Consider the following 16,531-nt stretch of genomic DNA (forward strand, 5'->3'; position numbering starts at 1 on the left):
TTCACACAATTTTTTTAAAATATAAAACTAATAAAGACTATTAGTAATGCTGAATTGTTATGTTATGGTCTCACAATCATGAGGTTGACAACCTCTACAAAAATGAAACGTCACAATGTTCATTGCTGAAGAAGCTTTATCAGAGTGCATTATCAAGGCTTACTCATGGAAAGTTAAGTGAAGAGAAAAGATAAGAGAGATATATTTCAAAAATATATCTCTCAGGAATAGGTTTTTCAATTATATTTTAATTTACTTGGATACATGTATTAAAATTATTTTTAAAACAGTGTATCTGAATTCGTAAATTTCCCTTTGGGATCAAAAAAAATATTTGAATACGCAAAATAACTCCCGATTAATCCTCCGAGCCACCAGGGGTCACTGCTCTAACTTTGAAAATCGTCGCAAGGCTTTATCGAAGAAGAAGAAACAGCCACGGCTAGTGAGCTAGCTTAGCTACTTTCATTATTTTACTGAAATATGGCAGCTGTACTCCCCATCAGACCGCCATGCGATAGCAACCCCGCCACTCCAGGAGCACAATCACTAAAGGTGACATTTCTTCTTTATTTAATTTAATAAATAAGTGAAATTTGAAATTCTGCTTTATCTCGATGTCAGTTAACGGCTAGCTCCTTATATCCCTATGGATGGTTGTGTTAGCGACATTAGTGTCCCTCCTTTGTTTTCAAATGACAATTTTATGTTCCCTGCTCATATTTGATGGCCAACAGATACATATCTGTAAACGTATGCAAATAACAAACGGGACTCCAAATGTGTGTCTCTTAAAACTTAAACAGAGCACAACATACACAAAATTAATTTACTTTAATAAGGAATTTCTTTTAAGACTGTCATACACTACCTAAGTCAGTGCTTGACAGTCTTGCATTGACTGATGATATTTTACATTTTCTCTTTCATTACTTTATTCCACTGTGCATTCAAATGAAACAAAAACTCTTTAATTAAAAACATCACAAAGTCACATCCATAACATGATCTAATTGTTGTTATTTTAAACAGTAAAGCAACAATTATTCCTACCACATATGGTTTATTACAATCATAACCATCTTTATTTACTAGTGTTTGGTTTCCACACCATTATATTTCATTTTTGTCTCAGACAAAAAACGTTGTGAAACTGAGAAACTGTGGCTTGTCAATAAAAGGATTTTAAACTGTTGAAATAGTGTGAATGTTTTCAGCAGTCCTGTAACTTTTCAAACTTTGGTAACCTGTTCATTAAACGAATAAACATTTGAATGAAACAAAAGTTTATTTAGGTCAGTCTGACTATGCCATTTCAAAATTCTTAAGCATTTGTGATCTGAATTCTTGGTGTGATTAATAGTTTGTATTTTTGTTTTTGTCTGCAGGAAGAAGTAATAGATGAGGTTTCCAACGACGGCAGTCAGCCTCCCAAAAGAAGGAGGATGGGTTCAGGAGACAGCTCCCGAAGCTGTGACACCTTCAGCCAAGAGCTCGGGTAAACTGCACAGAGGACACAATAAATAGCTATTGTCTTCGTCTGACTTGGCCTCACTTGTTTTTACCTGTTTTCCTCTTGTTTTCCCCCCTAACTTCACAAACCCCCAACACATCCCTGTTCAGAGCGACATATTTTCCAGCAGAGAACCTGACAGAGTATAAGTGGCCACCTGATGACACAGGAGAGTATTACATGCTGCAGGAGCAGGTCAGCGAGTATCTGGGAGTGACGTCATTCAAGAGGAAATATCCTGGTAAGAATTAGATTCTCATGAAGTTTGAATCTCATTCCTCACTTGTAAGTTAACTGGGTAATCTTATTTTTTTAAAGATTTAGTTTAGATGAGAGCAGGAGTAAAACGTTAAAAGCGTCCAAAAATTATACAGTAGTAGCACAACTTCAACATATTTTTACTCAAGTAAAAGCAAAAAGTAGCCGGCCACAAAATTACTCAAGTATTGAGTAACTCTTCAAAACATCAATCTACCGTAATATTTAAAAGTTACATCATCACATAGACCAAATATAAAGTTATGTGGAAACACCAAAATGCAAATAGTTAATATAAATAATCACAAAACAACAAAATAAGGCAATAGTAAATATTTTCCAGATTAGTTTCCTTCAATATAAAACTTACGAAACTTTAATAGAAACTGTAGATGAGTGTCTATGGCTGGTGAACCTTTAGTTAAAACAAACTAGTTCTTCCTTTGTTGACGTTACTCATAGTGGATAGAGAATCCAGAAATTTTACTCTACTAAGAATTGTGATAATTGTTAATAAAATTACTCAAGTAAAAGTAGAATAAGCATAGTAAAATTCCCTTAAGAGTACATTTTTTCCTAAAAGTTACTCAAGTAAATATAAATAGTTACCACCCAGCTCTGCCCAACATGTGGTTACAGAGAGAGGTTAGCCTGGACTCATGTTCTTCTTGGTGTTAAATTAAACTTCTGTCATGCTGTGAAGAATTATTTCAAGCTGTTGATCTGAGTTAGTTTCCTTTTTCTCTTTTATCTCTGTGCAGATATGGAGAGGCGAGACTTGTCCCACAAAGAGAAGCTCTATCTCCGAGAACAAAATGTCATTACGGAGACACAGTGCACTCTGGGTACAAATTATAACCCTTAAATAATTTAGAAAACAATTGAAGCATTTCCTGACGCCAGTCTTTGTGATGCCTTCAGGTCTCACAGCTCTGCGAAGCGACGAAGTGATAGACCTGATGATCAAGGAGTATCCTTCCAAACATGCTGAGTATTCTGTCATACTGCAAGAAAGGGAGCGACAGAGAATAGCGAAAGAGTACTCTGTGAGCACAAACAGCAGAAACGTCACGCCAGAAGTTTACTTTGAGAAAGTGCTTCTTCGTAATTGTTTCTGTCTTGATGTGATTTATTTTACTGTAGCAAATGCAGCAGCAGAACCCTCAGAAGGTCGAGGCCAGCAAGGTTCCTGAGTACATTAAGGAGGCTGCGAAAAAAGCCGCCGAGTTTAACAGCAACTTCAACAGGGAGCGGATGGAAGAGAGGAGAGCTTATTTTGACCTTCAGACCCACGTAAGTCTGGTTTTACATTACTGTACATTACATTTACATTACATTACATTACACATTCTGGAGACGTTTTCCAGATCTGGATGAGCACGGAGACAGAAAATGGAATATGAAAAAAAAGTTAATTTCCATTTATTAATGCGATAAATCAAAGGTGTTCAAAGTGAGGCCTGGTAGGGCTTGACAATAAATCAATAACAACATGTATCGCACTAGACACGTGATCAGTATCAATAGACAGTACATCTGATAGAATATTCAATATATAGAATATTCATTGAACTACAATCCAGAACCACATGGCATTCTGGGAGATGTAGGAAGAAGAAAGACTGTAGCCGCTCAACCTCTCCTGGCCAGCTAAGCTAGGCTGGTGGAATCAACTGACTCACTCATTCTATGGTTACCTAGCAACAACCTGCTGGGTCACAAGCAGTTTCAACCCCCCCTCCTCCCCACCACCCAACTATGGTTACCTAGCAACAGCATATTAAGTAACTTGTGCAGTCATAACTGCTTAAAAATACAAAGCAACTGTGTGGATAAAACAGGAGATCACGGCAGCAGTTTGGAAGTATTTCAGATATTTAAAACAAAAGAATTGATCAATAATTCTCAATGTGAACTGATATAAAACTAGTTAAGTTTTTCAGCCATATCATACCACAATTATTCACTGACTTATCATCTAAAGTAAATCTTAGTGCAAAATCTGCTCTTATTTATTTATTGCTGTATTAAAACTAAACATAAAAAGTGATTTTAAATGAGGACTAACAAACATCCTGTTTTTATTGCTGAGAATAGACAAAATATTTTTTCCATTTTCTTCCCTTAAGCCCAAAATAATAGGCGAACTGGATTCCTTACACTTAACAAGGAAAATGTGAAAATACCAGTTGAAGTTTTGGATCTATGATTCTGTTCCTACAAAAGCAAAACAACTAACACTTTATTTGTTTGCATAAAATAGTTAATGTTTATATTATTGTTTAGTAGTTTAAGAAGAATCACAACAATATTTTTGGTGATTTTAGTTTTAAAAATGATATTTTTCTGGCCTGATTTGGTCATCCTCATCCGTCTCTGAGGCTCTAAGGTGGATATTTATATCCTCTCAGTTGCATGAATATATTTAAGTATTCCCGTGTAGAAATTGGTGCCAAAGATGAAGACATCTGTAAGAACTAGCCGTGCACCAATTAAATCAACCACGATTTCCTTAACTTTGGGGGATCAAAGAAATGGAAATTGGGCAAATTTGGAATCGGCACGTCACTTTTTAGTGATTGGCCAGAAAACTGCAGTCGGTGCATGTTAGTAAAAACCCTTAGTTGAGTGTTGAATGAACACTATAACTTTGTTTTAAGATCAGTTTCTGAATGTGTGTCTTTATGTTTCCAGGTTATCCAGGTACCACAGGGCAGATTCAAGGTACTTGCTCCAGAGTTGACCAAAACCGGGCCTTACCCTGTGGCTCTCATACCAGGACAGTTCCAAGATTACTACAAAAGGTACATTTAACTCTAAAGGACAACATCCATGTTCTTTTTTACTTGTTTATGGAGTAATTGCTTACCATAAGGTGAAGATGACACCCTAGCCATCCTAATATTTTCTTGTTTTATCATCTTTTTCCCTCCTGATGTATCATCGCTTTCTTCATGTCAGGTACTCGCCCAATGAGTTGCGCTATTTGCCTCTGAACACCGCTCTGTATGAGCCTCCACTGGATCCAGAGCTTCCTGCTCCAGATTCAGAGCCCGACTCGGACGATGCAGATGAGGCCAAGGACGACAAGAACAACAAGAATTCATCAGTAAGGCAATAGCTTGTTGAGGAGGACATAGAAATGTATAATCTCTGCCTGATGTGGCTAAAACAGAGTGTCTATTCTATTCTATTCTATTCTATTCTCACCAACTTATCTTTCTCAGTTTTTTCTTTGATTTATAACCCAGCAGTTTCTGCCCCTATACATTAAATAAAATATAATAAATAACAGTAAACAGATTCCAGATTTGTTCAGCTAACTGCTCCCAATGAGCAACAGAAAAAAGGGGGAGGAGCCGTCAGTTACTGGTTGCTACGGTAACCACCAACTGCCAAGAGCAGCGTAACAGAACTTAAAGCACCAATAAATGTCTGAAGAAACAACTTGTTGACTAATCTAAACGAATTCAAAGAATAGATAAACAGATTTTGACAAATTTGCTGTGCGTGTGTGTGTGTGTGATTTTTTTATTGTACATTTCTGTTGCGATACTTAAATTTGTAGTGTTCTTAACTGGCGTTATATCTGAGTTGCGCATCATAAAAAAAGCACAGATCGGTATCTTAGGGTGCTCTGATTTATCGGTGCAGATTTCCTTCATTTTGTTAAAACAGTGATTGGTTGATACTTACACATGAAGCCTATCTTATCTACTTCAGCAAAGGTCTAAAAATCAACCGCTGCCTCTTCTGCTCTTCTGAGAGAGAGGTTTGACTGGACGGGCCCACCAGATCATGTCTGCATGTTTGGAGTTAACAATAGTCCACCATTGTTACCAACTCAGTGACTTTCTTGCTATATTTAGTGACATTTCAGACAGAAAACAGAAAAGGCCAAAAAACTGCAGTCGGTGTATCCCTCCTTATCAGCAGTTCTGTGCTAACTTTATGCCAAGTCCAACGTTTTCTTTCATAAAGGATAACTTTCTGGCTTGTTTTCTTAAATTTGTTACCACCTCTGGTTCTCCGTAGGACAGCTCTTCAGGAAACACCTCGGACGTGGAGAGCCAGGAGGGTGGAGGAGGACATCGTCATAAGTCCAAAGCCAAAGACAGGACGTCAACGCCGGGAAAAGACCAGCGCCACTCCCACAAAGCCACTCCAGGGTACAAGGTAGAGGACAAATCCACCTGAAAACTCTTCTCCAACAACAGCAGCAGCACTTTCTGCCCCCTCTCCTCTTTCTACTGTCACCACCTCCTTACTCCATCCATTCCTGACCCCTACCTAGCTCAGCTCTCTTCAGCATCTACAGTTGGTCAGCCTGTCTCCCAGCTGGAATGTCCCGGTCCACCCCGCCTCACACACACAGCCACACCAGGGGGTCCTGACCTTTGACTTTTTTTGGTTTTATGATTGACCCCCTCCAAACCCTGACCCCCCCCCCACCCCCTTTTTTTTTTTTTTTTTTTTTTTTTTTACCCAACTGTGAGCAATAAGAACATTTTAAAGGAACAGTTCCCGTTTCTTTTTCACTGCACTTTTACGTTTTTCTTCAGTGAAGACAAATTTGAACTTTTTTTTTTTCTTCTGATTGCCCTTAATATACCTCTTATCTGTCCTCACTTGTCAAAAAAAAATTTCTAAGACAAGTATGTGGATTTTTTGGCTGCTAATTTTCTCTTCTTGGAAAAGAAACTTTGTTAAAGATATAAAGAAAAAATAAGCCGCATACATTTTGTGGTGGTTTTATAAAGTATATCACTGTAGGTAATATTATCATCTGTCTCTGAAGTGTGCCATGCACACTAAACCTTACTGATTAAATGAAACCCCGACTACCACGACCTGCAGGCTTATTATTATTCCATATTTGGTAAAATCACATTCAATAAATCAGTGACATATTATTTTAAACCACAGTTTTAGAAATACTTCACTTATAAAATGCATTATGGCTTGAAAACAAGGTAAAAATCCCACTAAATGGTTCCTGAATCAGAATGGAGTGGGCTTTTCTCAGCAGATAGACATATTATTTACTGATTGGTTCCATGTTTGTTATTGATTGATGCCAAGAAGCAGTGAGAAATTCTACTTAACAAAAGCAACAAAACCGACTTCAGAAAAGTGCAGATCCGTGTTTTTTATGGCCACAAGCTGCACAGCCCATCTGGTCCTTGCATTACTTAGAAGTTTGTTAATAATTTGTGTTTTCCAATAAAGTGAAAAAATACATTTACAATGTATTTACAAATGCAATTTAGTGATCAGAAATGCACGTCGACATTAACAGATGTCTTCCCAAACACAAACTGTTACTGGAAACAAGATATTGAGCTTCAGTTATGGACATATTGATGTGTTTTTGTAGGAAAACAAGCCGAATATAATAACCTGGATGGACATCTGTCTCCCTGTGTTACGATCTTCTGCAGAAACCATATAGATCAGAGGAAAGATCGTAAAACTAACCGAATCTGAGTTTAAATCTTTTCTTTTTATTCAGGCTTCAAAAACACTAAATCTTATTTCTGGTCTAATTTCTAGTGCAAATATCTTAGTGCACTTGAAATAAGACAAAAACTAACTTAGAAGTAACTTTCCAGGAAAATGTAAGAGCTTGTTTTAAGTCAGTTATAGTTCCGCTGGTGCTGTTACCTAGCAACCTCAGCCAACCCTAGCCCGTCACCTAGCAACCCAGTTCTAGTTCCACTGGCAGATTATTTCACTTGTAACAAGATATTTTCTCCATTTTGTAATTGGCCAGTGGAACTAGTACTTTTTTTTCTTTTCAAAATTAAGGAATTATTTACTTAAACTTTTATATCTTGCTGAAAAATAACTTATAAGTTAGTTTTATTTTATTTCAAGGGTACCAAGATATATGTACTAAAATCTGGACCAAAATGACTTGGTAAGATTTTGTGTTTTTGCAGTGTAGCTCGTCCTGGCTGAGCCTTGGAAACTCTTCCACCTGATCGATTTTAACTCTGCCAAACCTTTTAACCGTAGCAGTCCAAAAAGACAAAACGACTCCAGTGCAGTTTTAATTTAAGCGATCCATTAATGTTTCCAGTCTGCAGCGTCCCAGTCCTCGATATGATGGGCTAAAGAGGAGCTTCATTTAATTGTGTTGAAAAACAGACGGCAGAAACTACATGTTTCCCCAGGAGGTCAAATCATAAAGATTTTCACTTTAAGCTGGATAACGCAATACAAAAAGCAGCAATATGGAGTAAAATGATAATTTATTTTTCAAAGAAAGATATTTTAAGTCGTTTTAATTACTGCCTATTTCCATTGTTAATCTAATAAGCCATAAAAGTCGTACTAGTCGGAGTTACGTTTAACTGCATTAGCAACACGGCACACTTTCTTCCTAGACTGTTAATGAGTGTGAGACAGTGGTTCGGTTCGGTTCGGTTCGGTTCGGTTCGGTTCAGTTCGGACGTTATTTGTCCTCTTGACGTGTTCCAGACCGTTTTCACACTGTCGCTGAGCTGAGCTGCAGTTGCTGATTGACGGAGCCTAAAATGTGCTTCTCTTTTTCCAGCACTCACAAATGCAACATCTTTGGTCGAGCTTAGGTAACGTGTTCTCTTGCAGGTCATTGTGTTTTATTTTTTTAGATTAAACTAAAAGAGAACATGTAAAATGTGTGCATAAATCAGCGCTCAGGTGAGTGCAAAGGACCTGAAAGTTTGACTTAAGCTCAGCTTCGTAGTGTGGGGATGGTCGTTTTCTGGCCGGTTGTTGCAATGTTCAGTGCGTCAAAGTTTCTCAAAGTAAGGTCACTACAACACCATCCTTTTCCTCTTGAAAGGAGGTCGATGTAATAGTAGTATTATTTCTATATTTTAAGACTATATAGTGTTTTAAGAAGTAAATATATTTAGGTTTTTTGTAACTCTGGTAGCGTTGACAAACGTAAAAGCAGGTGGAGTTGCGTTCTACCAGAAACATGTTCATGTTGGAGAGTTTAAAGTAGATTTAAATAATATTCTGACTCAAAATTGACTTTATTTTTCTTTCTGCTGGCAGTGTGCAGCAATATGTGGGGGAGAGGCTGCATACAACCAGAGAAAACTGGGCGGTTTTAAAGCCTTTGTTGACCTTGTTGCTGATTTCTCCCTGCTAATGATAGGAACTGGTTTAATAACTCTACAGCAGCTTTGTATAGATGTGAATTTAAATGTCTGAACTAGATCATAACTTTTCAACCAGCTGTGACACCAGCAGTATATAAATGTTTCTATATAACCAGTAACACTGTTCACTTGTTTGCCTCTGCAGCTGCATGTCAGAGCAACGTGGCTCTATCTAGGAAAGTTACAGTTTTTAAAAAAAGAAAAAAAATAAGCATTTAGCGTTTTGAGAAAGTTAGTATTATTTCTTACGTGTGCATGATATGCAATATTTCCTGTTCAAATCCAGTGAATTTAGAATAAAGGATATTTACACGAGCTGGATGCAGTTTCATGGATTGGTCCTTTTCCAGTTTCACTGCAAAAGATCTCCAGACAGTTTGGGTCAAGCAGAGAATAGTCTGAGTGCTGCGTGGGATTTATTCATTATTTTTAGTTTTATTTATTTATTTATTTTAAAACATTTTTATTAGTTTTGTGTTTTCTCAAGCAGAGAAAATAGAAAATTGTACACTGTGCTGCCTATCACCTTACATGGGTATGTGATAAGAAAGAGAAACAAAGAAGCAAATAAATAAAAAAAAATAAATAAAAGGAAGCCGCAGAACAATGTCACATTCACATTAAACCATGTCTTCAATGGTCGGCAAACATTTACAGACATATTTAAAGCCTGACATCAACACAATCACATCCAGCCGGGTGATAAAAGAAAGAAGAAACCTGACCTCTCATCACAAGTTGTGTCAGATCTTTAGGTAAATAGTTTAGCTCAGGAGACCACATGTCAAAGAAATGTTTCTCATTAAGAACTGCACTGGTCCTTTCATGAGGGAGAACCCTGAATATTTCTCTTTACCATCGTGTGATAGTTGGTGCTTTATCCAATTAATTAAAGAGCATTTTCTAGCCAAAAGCAATAATTTGTCACAAAGTTTGAAGTGTGATTGTGTCAGGATTTATTTTTATAGTCATGAAGAATAGATTCATAAATACTTCATGAACTACAGCTCTGGAAAACACTAAGAGTCCACAGCACTGAACCGCATTGAAAACCTCCTGGTTAAAACATCAGAATTAATGTTTCTAAATGAATATCAACTTGTTTTCTTTGCATTATTTGAGGTCTCACAGCTCTGCATCTTTTTAGTTATTTTGACCATTTCTCTTTTTCTACAAATACATTTTGTTGGAGAGATGTTGTCAGTAATTTATAGAATAAAAGAACAATGTCCATTTTACTCAAACATATACATGTAAAAACTAAAATCAGAGAAACTGATCATTTTAAGCGTCTCTTAATTATTTCCAGAGCTGTAGACTAATCCATATAGACTAACTTAATAAACATAATCAAATGTTTATTTATTTAATTTGGCATTATTTTTGAATTTGAAAGATTTTTTGCTTTTCTGTCTAATTCAAATTCATCTTTATTGATTCACGTTTTTGATTTTTTTCTTTACCAAATCTTACACTTTTTCCAGTTGTTTTTTTTAATTAACTCTAATCAGTTTATATTTTTCTGATTAATACCACATAATGTGTTGGTACAAATTATGCCTTGCAAAACCATGAATCTTTCCACACTTTATTACATTAAAACAACAAAAAAAACAAAATCATGTTATACAGAATTTATGTGATAGATCAACACAAATTAATGCATAATTGTGGAGCTGTATTAACTAATACTGTATGTTGTTGTCTTCTTCACTGTTATTCATTAATATCATATAAATTACCAATAAAGTGCTTTAAGGTTTACGGCGACGTGACAAAAGGTGGAAAAGTTCATGACGTTTTTCTTTTCCAAAGCAATTTATAGTTCATGTTGTTTCACAAACCTCCATATTTGGAGTTTATTGTAACTTTTAAAATAGTTTTTTAACAACAAAGTGGTTTTAAATGATCTGTTAGCTAAAACTGTGCAGCAGGTTTCTGAGGTGAAGAACAAAACGCATCCCATCGTTTCTGGTTCTGGTCGGAGTTTGAGTTTCTCCCCGGATAGTTTTGTTTAATTTACTGCTTTTTTCTTGACTGTTTTAAATGTTCCAACATTTCAAGAATATTTCATGCAGGAGATTTAGCTACAAGCATTTTGAAAGTTCTCATTTTGGTACTAAAATACTTTTGTTTTACAGCAAACTGTGCTTTTCCGTCTAGGTGCAAATCTTTCAGAAATCTCACCCAGTTTTGCCAAGTTAACAACAAACTGCTTATTATTCATTTTAAATCATTTTAGATAAGTTCCTAGTTTGTGTTTTGTGAGAATAGAAGCCTTTAATTTGCTACGGTAATTTAATTTTTTGGGTTAAATTACTTTGGTGCATTAACATAATGTTAAAAAATTTAAATATAGAGGAAAAAGTTCACTTTGTTTCTTATTTCAGTGGAGGAAGACACTTTGCTGTTTTGGTTTTTGTGTGTGTATAACAATGTTTATAGTGGATTACATCGATTTGATTTCTGAAAAAAGGTGGAAAGCTTCTTGTTACCTGAGATTATTGATTAATAAGTTTTCTGGGTTTTGTGCTCTTTAAAAACTAGGCTGCAAGTTTTACCAGAACTTTGACAAAGATAATTTGTCACGTCTGTAATTATCACTGATCATTTCTACATTATGACCAAATGGAAATACTGATTTGGTCAGAGAGGAGATTTTGTGTTGACATGGATATTCTATTGAATTAATTGAGTCCTAAAATGAAATTTCAAACTGACTGTTTTAAATATTTTAGAGTAGAGAACTTTTTTTTTTCATTTTTGTTTTCCTCTTCTGCTTTATATCCATGACTACAAAATTCAAATGTTTGATTGTATAGCGTTATTCTGCCCTTGCAGCCTAAAGTCATTCCAAATGCTATTTGTGGCATTTGCCAGAAGGGTAAAGAGGCCAACAGGAGAGGCAGGCCGGAGGCTCTCATTCACTGCTCCCAGTGTGATAACAGCGGTGAGTCTGCAAGACGCCACGTAACATTTCCTGCTCTTTGTGTTGTTACTCTGTTCTGCTATGACTCTGAAATTATTAGTTTTATGTGTTTATTTACAGTAGTCCACGTCTTATTGTTCTAAAATCTAATTTGTTTCAATTCTTTTTCTATTTGTAGTAGTAATCCTTGCCTGATGCGAGGCCATTGCAGACATTTGTTTGACATTTTTTAGAATTAGACATTTTTGCTCAGTATGAATCGTAACTAAAGAGTTGAAGGATATTTTGTATTACAGCTGCAGTAAAAATCCAAATGAATATGCTCATTTAAAGGGGACCTATTATACAAATTCATATTTTGTACGTTTCTATATTTCCATTTGTATCTAAACAACTTTTATAACCAGATCAAGTGCTTCATAAAAAAAAAATACTTCCAGCGTTTTTTGGTACAAGTTAATCTCTTTGATGTTTGGAAAATTAGATGTTTAAAAACAACAGACGCTGCGTCGTTACCTAGCAACCCCAGCCTAGCATCGGCCTGTCACCTAGAAACCCACACTGAGCTCCAGCATGTTTGGTCAGCTGCTTTTACTGATGTACAATGGCTGCTGGAGAAGACAAGTGTTTTGTTGTTTACTTACCATCCAGAAACCATTTGCTGCATGCTTGTTGGTTGTGCAGGAGGCTCCACGTCTGCTTTTCAAAGAAGTACAGTTGTAGAACAGCTTGCGGCCATTTTAAACGAGTTAAAGCAACATTTAATTTCCCTTTGGGATCAATAGTGTCTTTGAATTTGAATGGAATTTGAATTTTAACGTGTGAATGTAAACATTGAGGATTAAAGGTTGTGGCCAGCAGGAGCTGATTTGGCTTTAAAGTGACATGAGGACATAAAGCATCTCAATCTGGAAAGAGGATAATGAGACTAAAATCTCGTTAGTCAAGAATGATTTTTGTGCAATAAATATATGGGCCGTAGACCTGTCCCAACCTGTTCCTGGAACCACAATAGGTCACCTTTAAAACAGCAGAGCTGCACCTTTAACTAGATGTACAAGGATCTGTTCACACACGTCTGTTTTCTGTTCTGTCTGTGTTTCTGTCTGTGTCCTCCACCGTTCTGCCCTGCGTACTCGTCCGTGTGTCTGTGAACCTCAGGCCATCCGTCCTGCTTGGACATGAGCGAGGCGCTGGTGAGCGTGATCCAGACGTACCGCTGGCAGTGCATGGAGTGCAAGACGTGCACCGTGTGCCGCCAGCCGCACCACGAGGACGAGATGATGTTCTGTGACAAGTGTGACCGCGGCTACCACACCTTCTGCGTGGGCATGGATGAAATACCTACAGGTGAGGAGAACCGGCTTTGTGTGGGGGGTTTCAGTCATGTTTTGTTTTTCTTCATCAGTTTAATTTGATTATCTTTGTTATTTGTTGTGCGAATTGGATTAAATATAAATGTTTTTACATAACCAGTACAACTGTTCATTGGTTTTCCTCTGCAGCTGCATATTAGAGCAACGTGGCTCTATCTAGAATATTGAGAGTTCAAAAAAAAGCATTTAGCGTTTTGAGAAAGTATATATTATTACTTACATGGGCATGACATGCAATAGTTCCTGTTCCAATTCAGTGAACTTAAAATTTTTAGACAAGCTGAATTTCTACTTTTCCAGTCTCACTGCAAAGATGTCCAGACAGTTTGGGTTAGACAGAGAACAGTCTGAGCGCTAATTGGGATTTATTTTTATAATTATGAAGAATTGACTCATAAAAAGTTGTTTTTATTATCACTGATAAACCTCAACACTTGAAATGAGAGTAAGCAGGAAAATGTTTATTGAAAGATATTTAGATTTTGGTCGCTGTGTGACCTGAATTCAGAATCTTTGCCAGCCTTTAAAAAAACAATTTAATTCAGAAATGGCAGAGGTTGATTATTTTAATCCATACAGTGTAATAAATTTAAAGTTTATAATAAAAAAAACAACAACATTCTGTTCAAGGTTTCCCTCAGAAAACTTGCTAACCCCGGCGATCGGGCGCTCGGCAGTCATTCATCCAGCGGCCCGTCATGTTTTTAAGTTAAAAAAAACGTTTAAATTTGACAGGAAATTTTTAAATATCACTTGATAATGATGTTATTGAAAGATTTAACACCTGAACACCAACTATAAAATCTTAAAAAATGCAAACATTTTAAAAAGACTTCAATAACTAGAGCTTAGCCTGGTGGGGGCACAACTAAAGCCTGGTGACCCGCCAGGCTTATAAAAACTCTGGGAGAAACCCTGCAGTTGATCAGATGGAGAGAGGATCTCTTCAAATCACCCTACAGTTTCTGGGTTCACTTCAAAATATTCATCTTCAGATAAAACTATTTTTTGTTGATTTGGATGCACATATTTATCTGCATATTGAATGTTTCATAATTTTCTCCACTTTCTCTAAGACTTTAGGTTCAGCTAAATTGAACAAAGAGGTTTTATGTTTGTGTTTTTCCATAAAGTTTAAACAACCTGACGACTCAACGTGTTTTGATGATCCCTTAGGAATTTGACCGAATACAACGTTTTTAATGTTTTCTATCATTCTCTTTAACCATTTTATGTTTGTTTTTTTGTCTTTATTTATGCTCAACAATTCATCCTGTCTTCTCAGGTCTCTGGGTGTGTGAAGTTTGTGACAAAGACTTCACAACACCCAAAAAGAAAGGAGTAAAAACAAAGAAGAAGTCTAAATCGGCTCAGAAATGACCAACGTTAAAATTTAGGTAATTTGTCCACAAATCCTCTGTCAACATTTCTGGAAAATGTAAATTGTTTTTTCTATTTCTTAAATAAAGCTTTTTTTGGACATTGTGTTCTTTAAAATGCTGTATTTAATTAAGAAAATCAAAATAAAAAAATTAAGTGAGCGCTTAACGTGCTGTTGCTTTATTTTTTTTACAAAACTTTAAATTAATTTCTATGACTGGAAAATTTAATGGTTCCCAGTGAACTATGCTTTTTCTCTCCATACATTTCTGTTGTTATACACTGTTATAATAAAAAATAAAATCTGGTGCTGAGACTCATTTAAACTCACTCAATGCAGGTTTTAAGGGACTTACTGATGTCATCCAAATTTTGAACATTAATTTTAGTGTTTTACGTCTTATTATCTGTGATTTGTGTTTTTAATGACTCTGACTGATGAAACAGTCTGGGTCAATATTTTTTAAATAAGTGGTGCTATTCTTCCTGTGTGTTTACGGACACTGGAGTTTTAAGTTTTATTTTAACTATATTTCAGATTTAAGTTTCTCCAACATTCACTGTTCTCAGAATCGTAAGATGCAATTGTAACCACTTGTAATTACACTAGAGGTAATTAACATTTGTTTACATTGACTTTTTGGAATCAGCCTAAATGTAGTGTTTAGATGTTTTTATTATTATTTTATGTTTGCATTATATTGTCCTGTAAACTGGTTGTTATATTGTTATTTGTTGCTTCTAATGTCCCGGTGAATTAATTGTATTTTTTTTTTTTTTTTTTTTTTTTTTACAATAAAAGCCACTTTAAAGGGCTAATTGTTTTCTTTTCTTGTGTATCATGTTGGAAACCTTATAATCTCTTTCTCCTAATTCTACTGCTTTGATATTAATCAAATCTCACATTTTTGTGTCTTTTTCCAACACAAGATGGCTGCCGAGGTTCTTTGTGTTAAATGTTTTGGATTTAAAGGGAATTTAACAAAGTTAGCAGTCGAAATGTTATATTAGTAAATGGTAACTATTTATGTTTAGAAAATAAGCATTGATGTTCAATAATAAGGTAAAAGTGACCAATAACTGCAAAATAACTTCACATTGAGAGGTTGGGATTTAAATATCTTACACCTATGTTATTTTTTGCCCATAAACTTGTTTTGAATTTATAAGAAGTTAATCTGAAGTATACACTTATATGTTACGTATTTGTTTGAATTGACCTGCACAATGTTTAAGTTTGATCACCAGGTAAGTAATGCAATAATAGGAAAAATATAAACTTTTCTACATTGTTTATGTTGCCAGGTGTTGTTACTTTTTTCTGTAATTCTCACACAAAAGTAACAATGTGGCCATAAATTGTTTTTCATAATCTAGTGTTTACTTGCTCTTTTAATTTTCTATAATCCACAGATGTTTGGCTAAAATTGAAAATATTTGGAAATCCTACCCACTGTCATGATCTCGAGGTTTTTGAGACAGTCATTTTTTAAATCAACGTTAAGCTATAGTGTTTTTTTGGTGATTTGCACAAAATCTAAAATGCAATTAATTGCAAAATTAATTAAAGTTTTTGAAATTCACAAATATCTGCTCTGATTTTGCTCATTAATAAAATGAGTAGTGTTAATGTTACACTGTTATTTTCATTGAATAAGAAGAGCAGAAGAGTCCCTTAAAAACAATGGTGATTACCTCCAAAAAGCCAATTGTTAGCATTTTACATCAAATAGTAGTAGAAAGGACTTGCTTACTTTGCTATATAATATGTATTTATATTATGGGAGAACTAGCACTGATGGTTTGTATAAATTTTAAATATTTCTCACTAAAACTTTTTTGAAACTCATAACAGGTTAATTATTGAGCTTAGTTATACCAGAAAACTTCTGACAATCAGATCTGGTAGCGCAAATAAAGT

General features: G+C 35.5%; 1 protein-coding gene across 1 annotated transcript; it reads left to right on the forward strand.

Annotated features, from left to right (window-relative positions):
* The first annotated feature begins 381 nt into the window (after nucleotides 1-381).
* Nucleotides 382-15,429, forward strand: phf10 (PHD finger protein 10). The gene is made up of 12 exons (XM_044136132.1): nucleotides 382-555; nucleotides 1,389-1,498; nucleotides 1,624-1,754; nucleotides 2,533-2,616; nucleotides 2,693-2,817; nucleotides 2,915-3,064; nucleotides 4,466-4,575; nucleotides 4,733-4,880; nucleotides 5,807-5,947; nucleotides 11,767-11,875; nucleotides 13,016-13,204; nucleotides 14,516-15,429. Exons 1-12 carry the CDS (start codon nucleotides 484-486, stop codon nucleotides 14,608-14,610), a joined length of 1,464 nt encoding a protein of 487 aa, XP_043992067.1. The 5' UTR covers nucleotides 382-483; the 3' UTR covers nucleotides 14,611-15,429.
* The last annotated feature ends 1,102 nt before the right edge of the window (nucleotides 15,430-16,531 follow it).

The sequence above is a fragment of the Gambusia affinis genome, linkage group LG02 (genome assembly GCF_019740435.1).
Source record: "Gambusia affinis linkage group LG02, SWU_Gaff_1.0, whole genome shotgun sequence".
Lineage (NCBI taxonomy): Eukaryota > Metazoa > Chordata > Actinopteri > Cyprinodontiformes > Poeciliidae > Gambusia > Gambusia affinis.